This window comes from Salmo salar, chromosome ssa12, assembly GCF_905237065.1.
Source record: "Salmo salar chromosome ssa12, Ssal_v3.1, whole genome shotgun sequence".
NCBI lineage: Eukaryota > Metazoa > Chordata > Actinopteri > Salmoniformes > Salmonidae > Salmo > Salmo salar.
The window spans coordinates 35463082-35479980 of NC_059453.1; the positions used below are offsets into that span (position 1 = coordinate 35463082).

The 16899-nt window shown below is 39.8% G+C and overlaps 1 protein-coding gene across 3 annotated transcripts in view; it reads left to right on the forward strand.

Annotated features, from left to right (window-relative positions):
* Window positions 1-16899, forward strand: part of LOC106564825 (striatin-like) — an 87658-nt gene that overhangs the window by 53391 nt on the left and 17368 nt on the right. For all 3 annotated transcript variants that reach the window (XM_014131259.2, XM_014131257.2, XM_014131258.2), the window contains exons 5-6: window positions 15262-15432; window positions 15758-15893. In XM_014131259.2, the coding sequence (XP_013986734.1) occupies window positions 15262-15432; window positions 15758-15893 (307 nt within the window). The remainder of the gene's footprint in view (window positions 1-15261; window positions 15433-15757; window positions 15894-16899) is intronic.

Sequence of the window (16899 nt, forward strand, 5' to 3'; positions counted from 1 at the left end):
TAGATTATGTTAGGAGAGTACATAGACCCAAATAATCACACAGCCATTTTCCAAGCAAGCATATATGTCACATAAACCAAAACCACAGCTAAATGCAGCACTAACCTTTGATGGTCTTCATCAGATGACACTCCTAGGACATTATGTTATACAATACATGCATGTTTTGTTCAATCAAGTTCATATTTATATCAAAAAACAGATTTTTACATTAGCATGTGATGTTCAGAACTAGCATACCCACCGAAAACTTCCGGTGAATTTACTAAATTACTTTATACCGATTAATCGGCTGATTTTTCTGATTCATTTATTTTTTATTATTTTATTATTATTATTTTTTTGTTGTAATTACAACAATACCGAATGAACACTTATTTTAACTGAGTATAATACATCAATAAAATCAATTTAGCCTCAAATAAATAATGAAACATGTTCAATTTGGTTTAAATAATGCAAAAACAAAGTGTTGGAGAAGAAAGTAAAAGTGCAATATGTGCCATGTAAGAAAGCTAACGTTTAAGTTCCTTGCTCAGAACATGAGAACATATGAAAGCTGGTGGTTCCTTTGAACATGAGTCTTCAATATTCCCAGGTAAGAAGTTTTAGGTTGTAGTTTATTATAGGAATTATAGGACTATTTCTCTCTATACCATTTGTATTTCATATACCTTTGACTATTGGATGTTCTTATAGGCACTTTAGTATTGCCAGTGTATAGCTTCCGTCCCTCTCCTCGCTCCTACCTGGGCTCGCTCCTACCTGGGCTCGAACCAGGAACACATCGACAACAGCCACCCTTGAAGCAGCGTTACCCATGCAGAGCAAGGGGAACAACTATTCCATGTCTCAGAGCGAGTGACGTTTGAAACGCTATTAGCGTGCACCCGCTAAGCCATTTCACATCGGTTACACCAGCCTAATCTTGGGAGTTGATAGGCTTGAAGTCATAAACAGCGCAATGCTTGAAGAATTGCGAAGAGCTGCTGGCAAAACGCACGAAGATGCTGTTTGAATGAATGCTTACGAGCCTGCTGCTGCCTACCATCGCTCAGACTGCTCTATCAAATATCAAATCATAGACTTAATTATAACATAATAACACACAGAAATAAGAGGCTTTGGTCATTAATATGGTCGAATCCGGAAACTATCATTTCGAAAACTAACTGTTTATTATTTCAGTGAAATACGGAACCGTTCCGTATTTCATCTAATGGGTGGCATCCCTAAGTCTACATATTCCTGTTACATTGCACAACCTTCAATGTTATGTCATAATTATGTATAATTCTGGCAAATTAATTACGGCCTTTAAAGAAAGGCATTGATGTTTATGGTTAGGTACATTGATGCAACGACAGCGCTTTTTTTTCGCAAATGCGCTTGTTAAATCATCACCCGTTTGTCGAAGTAGGCTGTGATTCGATGAGAAATTAACAGGCACCGCATCGATTATATGCAACGCAGGTTTCGTTAGATAACTACACATGGTTGATGATATGACTGATTATGTTAAGATTGATAGTTTTTTTATAAGATAAGTTTAATGCTAGCTAGCAACTTACCTTGGCTTCTTGCTGCCCTCGCGTAACAGGTCGTCAGCTTGCCATGCAGGCTCCTCGTGGAGTGCAATGTTAACCTCTTACATCTAGACGTTCCGCTAGCGGAACACCTGCTCCAATATCCAATGATGGGCGTGGCGCGAAATACAAACTCCTCTAAAATCCGAAAACTTCCATTTTTCAAACATATGACTATTTTACAGCATTTTAAAGACAAGACTCTCCTTTATCTAACCACACTGTCCGATTTCAAAAAGGCTTTACAGCGAAAGCAAAACATTAGATTATGTCAGCAGAGTACCCAGCCAGAAATAATCAGACACCCATTTTTCAAGCTAGCATATAATGTCACAAAAAACAAAACCACAGCTAAATGCAGCACTAACCTTTGATCTTCATCAGATGACAACCCTAGGATATTATGTTATACAATGCATGCATGTTTTGTTCAATCAAGTTCATATTTATATCAAAAACCAGCTTTTTTACATTAGCATGTGACGTTCAGAACTAGCATACCCCCCGCAAACATCCGGTGAATTTACTAAATTACTCACGATAAACGTTCACAAAAAACATAACAATTATTTTAAGAATTATAGATACAGAACTCCTCTATGCACTCGATATGTCCGATTTTAAAATAGCTTTTCGGTGAAAGCACATTTTGCAATATTCTCAGTAGATAGCCCGGCCATCACAGGCTAGCTATTTTGACACCCACCAAGTTTGGCACTCACCAAACTCAGATTTACTATAAGAAAAATTGGATTACCTTTGCTGTTCTTCGTCAGAATGCACTCCCAGGACTTCTACTTCAACAACAAATGTTGGTTTGGTTCCAAATAATCCATAGTTATATCCAAATAGCTGCGTTTGTTCTTGCGTTCAAGACACTATCCGAAGGGTGACGCGCCGGCGCGTATCGTGACAAAAAAATTCCAAATATTCCATTACCGTACTTCGAAGCATGTCAAACGCTGTTTAAAATAAATTTTTATGCGATTTTTCTCGTAAAATAGCGATAATATTCCGACCGGGCAATGTTTTTTTCGTTCAAAGACTGAAAATGTAAAATGGACTCTTCACGTGCACGCCCACGCCCGTTTCATTGTTCTCAGATCGACCACTATCCAAATGCGCTACTGTTTTTCAGCCAGGGACTGCAGAGTCATCATTCAACGTTCTGGCGCCTTCTGAGAGCCTATGGGAGTCTTAGAAAATTTCACGTTACAGCAGAGATCCTCTGTTTTCGATAAAGAGGGTATAGAAGGCCAAGAAATGGTCAGAGAGGGCACTTCCTGTTTAGAATCTTCTCAGGTTTTGGCCTTCCATATGAGTTCTGTTATACTCACAGACACCATTCAAACAGTTTTAGAAACTTTAGGGTGTTTTCTATCCAAATCAAACAATTATATGCATATTCTATTTTCTGGGCAGGAGTAATAACCAGATTAATTCGGGTACGTTTTTTATCCGGACGTGAAAATACTGCCCCCTATCCTAAACAGGTTAATCGGTCGACCTCTAATTTGTACCCATAACTTTATAGTAAAAATAGACTAGAGACAGGTCTATCCTTCTCGTGGTCCTATTAGTTATAAAACTTCTCCGTAATTATCAGTATTAAATATGACCTTTAAATCATCCTCCAGTCATCTCTCGGCTTTCCAGTGAGGGCGATCAAACCACACTAGATAGTCAGGTCAGAGGTCATTCAAACCCTTCAAAAAAGTGTTTCTGTCTATATTAGATTCATTATGTAAAAACAGTCAAAGCATTTCATACGTTTCTATTTCCAGGTTCACAGTAAGTTTCTTCACATGTTCAATTAAAACTCAAAAAATAAAAACTGTCCCTTTAACATACCCAAATAAAATAGAACACTCACAATAAATCAGACATAGTTGTTTTTAAAATCACAAACAAATATTCATAGCAGGTGTGTTGTGTGTGTGGGTGCCTGCAAACCCTATGGTAAAAACAAACAAAAATGTCCAGGCCTTATTTAATTTGGTAACTCCTCTTTAACACCGAATCCAGATACCTTTATTCCTATAAAACTGCTGAATATCACTAACCCCTCTCCCAAGACCATAGCCTCAGGAGACATTTCAAAGTGAGAGAGAAATGTTTACACCATTCTCCTGGAAGAAAAAGTGTCAATTTCTTTAGCATTCACTATACTAATATCATAATCAGCAACCCAAATGTTTTAACTACAAACAAAACATAATGATAAGTCCATTGTACTCCCTCAAATCATTCATCATTTGTTTTAACCTCTTACATCTAGACGTTCCGCTAGCGGAACACCTGCTCCAATATCCAATGATAGGCGTGGCGCGAATTACAAATTCCTCAAAAATACAAAAACTTCAATTTTTCAAACATATGGCTATTTCACAGCATTTTAAAGATAAGACTCTCCTTTATCTAACCACACTGTCCGATTTCAAAAAGGCTTTACAACGAAAGCAAAACATTAGATTATGTCAGCAGAGTACCAAGCCAGAAATAATCAGACACCCATTTTTCAAGCTAGCATATAATGTCACAAAAACCCAGAAGACAGCTAAATGCAGCACTAACCTTTGATCTTCATCAGATGACAACCCTAGGACATTATGTTATACAATACATGCATGTTTTGTTCAATCAAGTTCATATTTATATCAAAAACCAGCTTTTTACATTAGCATGTGACTAGCATGTGACTAGCATTCCCACCGAACACTGCCGGTGAATTTACTAAATTACTCATGATAAACGTTCACAAAAAGTATAACAATTATTTTAAGAATTATAGATACAGAACTCCTCTATGCACTCGATATGTCCGATTTTAAAATAGCTTTTTGGTGAAAGCACGTTTTGCAATATTCTAAGTACATAGCCCAGGCATCACGGGCTAGCTATTTAGACACCCGGCAAGTTTAGCACTCACCAATATCAGATTTACTATTATAAAAGATTGATTACCTTTTGTTGTCTTCGTCAGAATGCACTCCCAGGACTGCTACTTCAATAACAAATGTTGGTTTGGTCCAAAATAATCCATCGTTATATCCGAATAGCGGCGTTTTGTTCGTGCGTCCCAGACACTATCTGAAATGGTAAATCAGGGTCGTGCGCATGGCGCAATTCGTGACAAAAAAATCTAAATATTCCATTACCGTACTTCGAAGCATGTCAACCGCTGTTTAAAATCCATTTTTATGCCATTTTTCTCGTAAAAAGCGATAATATTCCGACCGGGAATCTCCTTTTAGCTAAACAGAGGAAAGTAAACAAAGCTTTCGGTCGACGCGGGCACGAGCCTGAGTCTCACAGTACTGTAACCAGCCACTACCCAAACGCGCTACTTTTTTTCAGCCAGAGCCTGCAAAGCCACGATTCAGCTTTTTACCGCCTTCTGAGACCCTATGGCAGCCGTAGGAAGTGTCACGGGACAGCTAAGATCCTCACTCTTCAATAAACAGAGACAAGAAGAACGACACCTTGTCAGACAGGCCACTTCCTGCATGAAACCTTGTCAGGTTTTTGCCTGCCAAATGAGATCTGTTATACTCACAGACACCATTCAAACAGTTTTAGAAACTTTAGGGTGTTTTCTATCCATATGTAATAAGTATATGCATATTCTAGTTACTGGGTAGGAGTGGTAACCAGATTAAATCGGGTACGTTTTTTATCCAGCCGTGAAAATACTGCCCCCTAGCCATAACAGGTTAATGTACCCCAACGTTTATGTGCTCTTAATTTCGCGTGCAACGTATCTCGCCACTGAGTCTGACAATTCACTCCCATATCGTATTATTTGACTTGTCTCTCCATTAATAACCATGTCCAACAACTCATATGTAACAGCTGTTTCGCCATAGATTGTTCCTGCCACTCTAAATGTAATACTTTTTTCTGTCGCAAATGTAGTGTGGTGGTTAATTTCTTTACTATCAAATGAGGAGACAAACTTATCACACAAGTCAGAGTTATACTTAAACTACATCTTTAAGCACTTATTAATAAGGGAGCAGATCAATACAACGCACACATATAAAGTGAATCGATTGAGTGTTCTACGATAATGATGGCTGGTCGATGATTCACGCTCAGATGATTCGTTGAGAGTCCCGAGACAAAAGTACAAAGGTCTTTTATAGCCAAGATACACCCCTTTCAACCTGCATGACGAACAACCGATATATAGAATGTCACAAGGTTAAGACCTGTATGAAAGATACCTATAATACATAGCAGACAGTATCTGCTATGTCAACAGTTTTCATTGTGTAGAGACCAGTGTCTGGCCCTCTGACTCCAAACTGGAGCCATCTCTCCCTGGTACGGTATAGAACAGAAACATTAACTCATGCTCTGGAATGCGCTTTAGGTTTTATCACCCAAAAGACATCTTAAATCTCCTGTCAGTGTTATCTCCCAGAGGGCCATCCTCAGTAGAACACACACAGTATATAGAACACTCTATTATGTTGCATAAATCAACCATTTCATGCAATAAAAGTATTATAACATAATCTTGCAATTTTTCCACCATAGTAGTCAATTTCTCAGCGTAAGGAATCAATGATATTTGATCACAGGCATCTAATAAAAAGTTGTTTGAGACGTGGTCTCCACGTCTCCCTTAATTAACAAACATACTGTATTGGACTTCCATCAGTCCTGGAAGCCAGAATCCTATTCAAGACACATCAGATAATACCGTGTTCCATTAAGTGGAATCGACCCCGTCTAAAATAAACAATCCCAGAGCCCCTTTCCGGTAATCCTATCAGTTTAACCTGTTGCATTAATTTAGTAAAATAGAAAACTGTTTAACGAATGTACAACCTTTACAAAACCAAGAAACAATAATCAGAAACTGTCAAAGAATGTTTCTCATACCTCTACTTCAAATGTCCCACTGACTGCTCGCTTTCAACCACAGCTAATTTGTTTTACAATCTCAAGGCTCAATCCCTCTACTCATCATTTAACCTTGTACCTTGTATTACTAAAATATCGCCTCATTAGAGTGCTATAAAAAACCACTAATCACCTACAGGGGCTTGCAAAAGTATTCACCCCCCTCCCTTCGCTTGGCATTTTTTCCTATTTTGTTGCCTTACAACCTGTAATTAAAATAGATTTTTGGGGGGTTTGTATCATTTGATTTACACAACATGCCTACCACTTTGAAGATGCAAAATATTTTTGATTGTGAAACAAACAAGAAATAAGACAAAAAAAAGATATAACTTGAGTGTGCATAACTGTTCACCCCCCAAAGTCAATACTTTGTAGAGCCACCATTTGCAGCAATTACAGATGGAAGTCTCTTGGGGTATGTCTCTATAATCTTGGCACATCTAGCCACTGGGATTTGAATGCAAAACTGCTTCAGCTCCTTCAAGTTGGATGGGTTCCGCTGGTGTACAGCAATCTTTAATTCATACCACAGATTCTCTATTGGATTGAGGTCTGGGCTTTGACTGCCATTCCAAGACATTTAAATGTTTCCCCTTAAACCACTCGAGTGTTGCTTTAGCAGTATGCTTAGGGTCCTGCTGGAAGGTGAACCTCCTTCCCAGTCTCAAATCTCTGGAAGACTGAAACAGGCTTCCTTCGATAATTTCCCTGTATTTCGCGCCATCCTTCATTCCTTCAATTCTGACCAGTTTTCCAGTCCCTGCCAATGAAAAACATCCCCACAGCATGATGCTGCCATCACCATGCTTTGCTGTGGGGATGGTGTTTTCAGGGTGATGAGAGGTGTTGGGTTTGTGCCAGACATAGCATTTTCCTTGATGGCCAAAAAGCTACATTTTTGTCTCATCTAACCAGAGTACCTTCTTCCATATTTTTGGAGAGTCTCCCACATGCCTTTTGGTGAACATCAAACGTGTTTGCTTATTTTTTTATTTTAAGCAATGGGTTTTTTCTGGCCACTCTTCCATAAAGCCCAGCTCTGTGGAGTGTACGACTTAAAGTGGTCCAATGGACAGATACTCCAATTTCCGCTGTGGAGCTTTGCAGCTCCTCCAGGGTTATCTTTGGTCTCTTTGTTGCCTCTGATTAATGCCTTCCTTGCGTGGTCCTTGGGTTTTGGTGGGTGGCCATCTCTTGGCAGGTTTGTTGTGGTGCCATATTCTTGACATTTTTTAAGAATGGATTTAATGGTGCTCCGTGGGATGTTCAAAGTTTCAGATATTTTTTATTACCCAACCCTGATCTGTACTTCTCCACAGCTTTGTCGCTGACCTGTTTGGGGAGCTCCTTGGTCTTCATAGTGCCGCTTGCTTGGGGGTGCCCCTTTCTTAGTGGTGTTGCAGACTCTGGGGCCTTTCAGAACAGGTGTATATATACTGAGATCATGTGACCGATTATGTGATACTTAGATTGCACACAGGTGGACTTTATTTAACTATTTTTGTGACTTCTGAAGGTAATTGGTTGCACCAGATCTTATTTAGGGGCTTCATAGCAAAGGGGGTGAATACATATGCACACACCACTTTTCTGTGGTTTAAAAAAAAATGTTTAACTAGTTATTTTTTTCACTTCACCAATTTGGACTATTCTGTCTATGTCCACTACATGAAATCCAAATAAAAATCATTTTAAATTACAGGTTGTAATTAGACAAAATAGGAAAAACACCAAGGGGGTGAATACTTTTGCAAGGCACTGTATTACCATTCACATACTGTCAACACTCATTAAGTTTACATCAATCCTCCTTATCAATATTACAAAAGAATGTATACCAACCTTTGCTTTACACTCATTAAACATCTGTTATTTTAAGATTAACTTGTAATGCCCAAATGTATAACATACATCAGCCAATTCTTAAGGAAAAAACACACAAAGGTGGGCACAATCCTATAGTCTCTTACCACCCAAAACCTCGATTCATTGCTGTTGTAGCCTTGTTTTATCATTTTCCCGGACGCTGCCTTATGGGAATAATGCTCCACACATATCCTCAACGGTTCCTAAACTTCCAGAAATTATAGACTTGCAGCTATTTTCTAAAATAACATCTAGCACTTAATAATACCACCCCCTGATATTCTATGATGGGCCGTGTTGAACGGACCCCAAGATAACACTACATATTTTATTATCCAAATGTAAGACTAACACTTATTTCTGCCCTCACACACTCTAATTCACATTCACACACTACTGTTCCCAAAACATACTTCCCTCACACGCGCTCGTATCACATTCACAGAAAACACAAACAAAAAAACAGAGGGGAATGAGACAGACGAGGAAAACCGTTTAGGGCTGTTTTTAGATTTCAATACCCTGTCTATATAAACAGGGAAACTCATACCATTATCAGAATATCCACACTGGGATATCGCCTACTGCGATTACGATGGTATAGATTATCTTCCATCTATCCAAATGTGCAAAACTACCTACAGAGTACCCGTATCTGCTATCTAACTTTGTAACACAGTCCCAAAAATCCTATCTTACCTCGTGTTTTCTAAGTATCAGGAATATCAAAACACGCACAATAACACCTAAAAATAGTAACCCGGGGCATACCTGTTAACACACTAAAAAACACATTACTAACACAACACGTTATAATTAGACTTCGCCAGGGCTAGTGTCCTTTCAGGTGTCACCGGGCGCAAGTCCCTCGTCTAATAGAACTTCGCCAGCACTAGTGCCCCCGCAGGGTGTCACCAGGCTCTGGTCCCTTGTTCCCACAAACCTCACCAGTCCTACTGTGATCAAATCATTACTACGGGCTGGTCTTTTGGTTGCCCTCAACTGGCTAATTAACAACCATTCCCAAGGATACCTCACTTAAGAACACTCTTATCAACTCAGTCCTGCTAGTTACCTCAGCTGTGGCCCTCTTAAGGAAGAACTTGCTCTGAGCGTACCCTCAACAGGGGCTTTTATTTTTTTCATAATTTTTTGTCATACACTTATTGATAAGTGTCCAAGCCTACCTCTCTCCGAACTCTGGTATCCACCCATGCCCACAACCTTTCAGATCATAGGAGGGTCCAGCTGCTCAATAATGAGTGTGGTTTTTCCCTGAGATCCCAATTTCTGATCCCCTTGTGCACAGTTTACCCAGATCTTCAAGAGCAGGTGAAGTTGCAGAGATCCCATCCTCATCGCTAAAAATGCCAGCCATTGAAATCAGTGGTAGGCTGAATATTCTTTTTTTGGGATGGTTTTTCCTCTGGGTTTTGCCTGCCGTTTCAGTTCTGTTATAGTCAGACATTATTTGAACAGTTTTAGAAACTTTAGAGTTTCTATCCAAATCTACCAATTATATGCATATCCTAGCTTCTGGGCCTGAGTAGCAGGCAGTTTACTTTGGGCACGCTTTACATCTGGACGTCAAAATACCGCCCCCTATCCCAAAGAAGTTAATATCGATTAATTATTGCTGGTCGACCCCCCCCCCCTAAGTGTTGGACCGAGTAACCTAACCTTTACACAAATGCAGAGTTCTATATATAGCTGACACGAACAATGCTCAGTCATGGTTGGTTCAACCCCTCTCATGCAGATTTTATTTTATTTATTTAACCTTTATTTAACCAGGAAGGGCTCATTGAGATTTAAAATCTCTTTTTCAAGAGCGTCCTGGCCAAGATAGGCAGCGCCAAGTCATTACAAAAATTACAGACCAACAACATGAAAAACTACAAGTAATCTAGTAAAAACCATCGAATTCACACGAGTATAACAAAGTCAAAAACAGCCAATTAAAAACATTGACAGGTCAGGGAATCAGACTCAAGATCATTCATCAGTGATTTAAAAATACCAATAGGGACAAGTCCTTCCAGTTTAAAAGTATTTTGTAAGGCGTTCCAAGACGATGGCGCAGAGTACATAAAAGCCCTTTTACCAAATTCAGTTCGGACATTTGGAACAGTTAGCAGGATAAAGTCCAGCGAACGAAGAGAGTACCCACCACATTTATGAACAATAAAAATGCCCAAATAAAAAGGTAGTAAACCCAAAATGGCTTTTTAAATAAAAGTATACCAGTGACTGAGCCTACGAGTGACTAGAGAAGGCCAGCCAACCCTGGTATACAAAGTGCAGTGGTGCGTAAGGGTTTTGCAGTTTAAAATAAATCTCAAAGTGCCATGGTAAAGGGTGTCAATTGATCTCAAACACTGAGCGGAAGCATTCATATATAAAATATCCCCATAGTCTAGTAAAGGCATAAATGTTGCTGATACTAGCCTCCTTCTGGCTTCAAAAGAAAAACAAGCCTTATTCCTAAAATAAAATTTCAGCTTCAATTTTTTTGTAAGTTGTTGAATATGCATTTTAAAAGAGGCCATCATCAATCAAAATTCCAAGATATTTATGAGGTTACAACCTCAATCTCCTTGCCCTGACAGGTAGTAATAGGTGAAAGGTTCAGAGGTTCAGAGGGTAAATAACAGTATCATCAGCATAAAAATGAAGTTGCGCATTTTGGACATTTTTGTCTAAATTATTTATATAAATAGTGAATAAGAGAGGACCAAGTACAGAGCCTTGGGGCACACCACTACAGACAGACAATTTAACAGACCTAAGCCCATCAAATTGAGTGCACTGAGTTCTATCAGACAGATAGTTAACAAACCATGCAACTGCATGCTCTGAAAGACCTACACTCGACAATCTCTGCCTTAGTATAGCATGATCAACTGTATCAAAAGCCTTAGAGAGATCAATAAAAAGTGAGATGCAATGCTTTTCTTTTGTCAAGAGCTTCAGTGATATCATTTAAAACCTTCATGGCTGCTGTAATTGTGCTATGCTTCTTCCTGAAACCCGATTGGTACATTGATAAAATGGAGTTAGTAATTAAAAACTCTTTTAGCTGTTCACTCACAAGGGTTTCAAGTATTTTCACCAGGGGTGACAGCTTTGAGATTGGCCTATAATTATTTAAGAGTTGAATCTCCCCCTTTTAAAAGTGGCAGGACAAATGCTGATTTCCAGATCTTTGGAATTTCATTACATTCCAGGGTTAAATTGAACAGATATGTAAGTGGTTCAGCTATGAAATCCGCTGCCAGATTTAAAAAGCAGGGATCCAGATTGGGGCATCATAAGCCACTCTGCATTCATCCTGTCGTTATCTGCACGTGGGTTGTTGTCTTATCCCCACTCTGGCTTAGTTTCCCAGATGCAAGGATGATTTTGAGACAATGAGGGATTGTTCTACTCCTAAGCTATCTCTAGTAAAACACATTGTCTCTGTAATGCAGTCTTTAACTCATTTGTCAGCTCAAGCCATCTCAAGTGACCAGATTATCTGCAGGGAACTAGTGGAAACCATCTCTTTACAGAAACACAGATTTAAACAGAACAGAAATGTCCTATTTGTTAAGTATTAATTGCTAACTATTAATATCAAACAAACCAGGTAAATATGTAATGTTTCTGTCACAGTGCGGGTGCATGCGTGTGCGTGTGTGTGTGCGCGTGTGTGTGTGCGCGTGTGTGTGTGCGCGTGTGTGTGTGCGCGTGTGTGTGTGCGCGTGTGTGTGTGCGCGCGTGTGTGCGCGCGCGTGTGTGTGCGCGTGTGTGTGTGTGTGCGCATGCATAGGAGTGAGACATATAGAGAAAAAGGAATAAACAGAGAATACTGTGATGGAGCAATGAGAGAAGTGTGTGCGTCTTTGCTCATCCATTGCAGAATCATCCACTTGTATTATCCCAGCCATCCACACACAGTACAGACTAGGGTTAGCACCGCAACTCCTAACACAGGGTGACTATACACACACACACACACACACACACACACACACACACACACACACACACACACGCACACATACACACACACACACACACACAATCCTCTCTCGCTCTCTCTGCTATGCCTTCTCATGATTCACACAACTCGTAGAGCACACCAACAGCAGCATCACACATGGCGTGGCCACATCTCGGTTCCACAGAGTGGTCATTGATTTCACACGTCGGAGCACTGTTACAGACACACAGCACAGCAGATAGTCCACGCAGCCCCAACCCTGATCTCATCTCGCCAGCCCACACTATGTAACAGGGTTCTTCTTGTCGATATTACTCTGGTCTCACTGACATGGGCTGCAGAATGTACAGTCGTGGCCAAAAGTTTTGAGAATGACACAAATAATTTCCACAAAGTTTGCTGCTTCAGTGTCTTTAGATATTTTTGTCAGATGTTACTATGGAATACTGAAGTATAATTACAAGCATTTCATAAGTGTCAAAGGCTTTTATTGACAATTACATGAAGTTGATGCAAAGAGTCAATATTTGCAGTGTTGACCCTTCTTTTTCAAGACCTCTGCAATCCGCCCTGGCATGCGGTCAATTAACTTCTGGGCCACATCCTGACTGATGGCAGCTCATTCTTGCATAATCAATGCTTGGAGTTTGTCAGAATTTGTGGGTTTTTGTTTGTCCACCTGCCTCTTGAGGATTGACCACAAGTTCTCAATGGGATTAAGGTCTGGGGAGTTTCCTGGCCATGGACCCAAAATATTGATGTTTTGTTCCCCGAGCCACTTAGTTATCACTTTTGCCTTATGGCAAGGTGCTCCATCATGCTGGAAAAGGTATTGTTTGTCACCAAGTTCATCAGTTCATTTGCATGGCAAAGAGGGACTTTGCAATTAATTGCAATTCATCTGATCACTCTTCATAACATTCTGGAGTATATGCTAATTGCCATCATACAAACTGAGGCAGCATACTTTGTGAAAATGTAATATGCGTCATTCTCAACTTTTGGCCACGACTGTGTATATATATCTCTCAGAGTGTGTGTGTCAGCGTGTTTAAAAGAAAGTCCATGTGTGTGTATGTGTGTTTCAAAATGGCAACCAAGCCCTCAAATGGGATAAGAGAGAGAGAGTTTGTGTGTGTGTGTGTGTGTGTGTGTGTGTGTGTGTGTGTGTGTGTGTATGTATGTATGTGTATGTATATATATATCTGTCTGCTTGTGTGTATTGCAAACAGTGACATGAGTGGCAGCTACAGGCAGGCACTGAACCACTCAAGGGGCAGGGTCCCTCCTCATTCCCCCCCCCCCATCAGAACCATGAACTCACTGAACCGGACCTGACAGAGAGAAGAGAGAAAGAATAGGGGGGAAAATAGAGAAGAGCGATGGGAAGAGGGCAGAGCAGAGAATCATGGCGTGCAGCTAGTCTAAAGACAGTTAAAAGAAGAAAATAGACAAAGTAAAGTTCAACAGACACTTGATCAGAGTCCAACATTCATTGTTACACCTATTCTTGACTTCTGGCTCTAAAATATTTGACATTTTCTCAATAATTGAATTTAATCTTGTTTTAATAATAAATACTAGGTATTGGCTAATTTGCATTCCTCTGTGCATGTTATGAGCAGTTTTACTCATTGAGAAGTTGCACATAGCTCCAATACCTACAGCATACAAGGCCTTATGTTAGCAAGAATATGTGCTTATTGCCAAAATAGATCAAGCAATAAATCTGGGCACTAAATTGTATTATCCTTGGATGACGTCCTTGGATGAAGGAATGTGAATGCAGCGTCTCATTGAGAGGAAATGTGTGTGTGTGTGTGTATTGTCTCTGGTGTGTGTCTGTGTAACGAAGCACAGTGTCCGAGACCGAGATGGTGTTAGCCCATGAATGGAGGATTGTGTCGGGGCATTCAGGGCTCCTGCAACTGGAGAGGCTGGTACAGCAAGAGACGGAGAGGAACTTTTTTTCTCCTCTCCCCCTTCCCTCGTTCTGTTAAAGCTTGCACAAGACGCTGTTTTATCAAAACCTCCGACCTTGAAGCATCAGCATCAGAACTTAAGCGCGTCTTGAAGGAATCAGGATAGAAGGGTGTCATCTTGATTTTGGTTTTACCTACCAAGTGAGGTATGTTGTGGTTTTGGAGAGCTTTCATTACATTTTGCATTTGATCTTATTAAGTTGTTTGTAAGTTGGCTTAAGATTCTATTCATGTGTCGTTTTAATTGGTTCCATTATGCAGTACTGTTTCATTCCCTTGTTGTGTTGTGACTGAAAACTGTTTTTTTTTTTCCTCGGAGGGAAATAGTTTTTCAGTCAATTGCTTTCTTTGGACACTATGGTATATAAAGGAACATGTTTGTTTTCTTCAGAAACTGTATCCTATAAAGTAGGCCATATTGATGAGTTATGGCTTGTTTGCCTTTAACAAACCTTTTTTTTCCTCCAGGATTTTGTCTTTGTTGTCTAATCCAGTACATCTTGCTCCTGAAATGGTCAAATGTCCTGCTCTATTCTGTCCGACTAACACACCAGGAACTCCACTTTACAGTTAACTCCAAATAACTCTACTTAAATATTAATGAAAATAGTTTTAGAAACACTTTCAAGTGTAATTTTATCCCTTTAATCTTGACTCTAATCGTCTGTTTTGAAACCTAATTTACAGTGATTAGCGTGACACACCAAATATCATAAGCAGTTGTAAAAATATGATTAATATATAATATAGTCATGTCGCTTCTGCAATGTTATGTGAAAACTAGAGTAGATGGAAGTTGCACCTAGGATTTAGAGCTGGTCCTAGATCAGTGCTTAAAGACACTCTCCCTCTACGCACAAAATCTCCAAATTATTAGCCAATCTCTCCCGTAACATTCAGTCGGGCCTTACTTTCTCCACTCCTCCAGGTACCTTCAGGAGGTGGGCTACACGGACACCATCTTGGATGTGAAGTCCCAGAGGGTCAGAGCGCTGCTGGGCCTGGCTGGAGACTCCGGAGAGAGGCCGTCGGACAGGAAACCGGAACCCATGGTGAACGGCACTGAGCCATCTTTGCTGAAGGACAGCGGCATGATCAGGTGATTAACTGCTAATGACTATTGCTGTTGTTATTGCTAAATGCTGTTGTTGTAGTTGGTGCTGAATGTATTGCCATCACTAATGCTATTGTTGTAGCTATCGCTAATGCTAGTGTTGTATCTAATGCTGTTGTTGTAGTGATCGCTAATGCTATTGTTGTAGCTATTTCTAATGCTATTGTCGTAGTTATTGCTAATGCTATCACTAATGGATAACTAGCATTCATCAAGGAAATCCAGTGAGAAACTGCAAGTGTAGAAGTCCTGCATTGTTTTTGTGTTCTCACTAACATCTATCTCGCTTTTTCTCTGTTCTCTCCATCAGTAAACCTGACATGTCTGACTCGGCCACTGTCCTTGAGGCCTTCAAGTTCATAGAAAGCGCCGCCGCCGAGTTTAGCGACGAGGAGGACGACGAAGACAGCGACGGGAGGGACAAGACCATTATGAACTTGGCCACTGTAAGCAAGGACACACACACACACACACACACACACACACACATTCATGATGTGACTTGGGCTTCTTCATGGGGCAATTCTAATTAGCCATTAGGAATATCATTAGCAATGGCTACAACAATAGAGTAACAGCCGGAACCCTATTGAATTAGCGACAGGCAGCAATAACAGTCAAGGAGAACCAGTAGCAGTCACAAGCCATGTTGGCTCATTCCTCCTACTTCATTCTAGGGTGGTGATAAAAATTAAGTGATACACTTTCACTTATGTTACAAAATACATTTTACCAAGACAAATATGATTATTCTTGTTCTGAATCAGTGGGGTCTTTCTCTAACATATTAACATTATATTCAAAAAGTTAGAGTTCGTATCTGAATACATCCGATAATGAGCACCCGATAATGAGTGTTGACATAGTGGTGCAGGTTTCTCTTAACTTTTGAGGATTTTACATTTTGTGGTCGTCGTCTCCCAAGTTGTTTCTGTGGGTCACAAAAAGCAAAGTTAGCATGACACGAGCTGAATTAAATGTAAAAGGCTTTTAAAATAAAAAGCTTGCTATAAGCTCCATTGACATTTCAGAGAAGCTTGTTTTTGTGAGAAATCTTTAAACAGGAACACGAATTTCAAATGAATACGAAAGCGTATACTACAATATGAAAATACTTTGTCATGTCTCAAAATCGATATACATCTTACCTACAGTTGTAGAAAGTTGACATACACTTAGGTTGGAGTCATTAAAACTCGTTTTTCAACCACTCCACAAATTTCTTGTTAACAAACTATAGTTTTGGTAAGTCGGTTAGGACATCTACTTTGTGCATGACACAAGTCATTTTTCATGGCTTTAGAAGCTTCTGATAGGCTAATTGACATCATTTGAGTCAACTGGAAGTGTACCTGTGGATGTATTTCAAGGCCTACCTTCAAACTCAGTGCATCTTTGCTTGACATCATGAGAAAATCAAAAGAAATCAGCCAAGACCTCTGGGAAAACTTT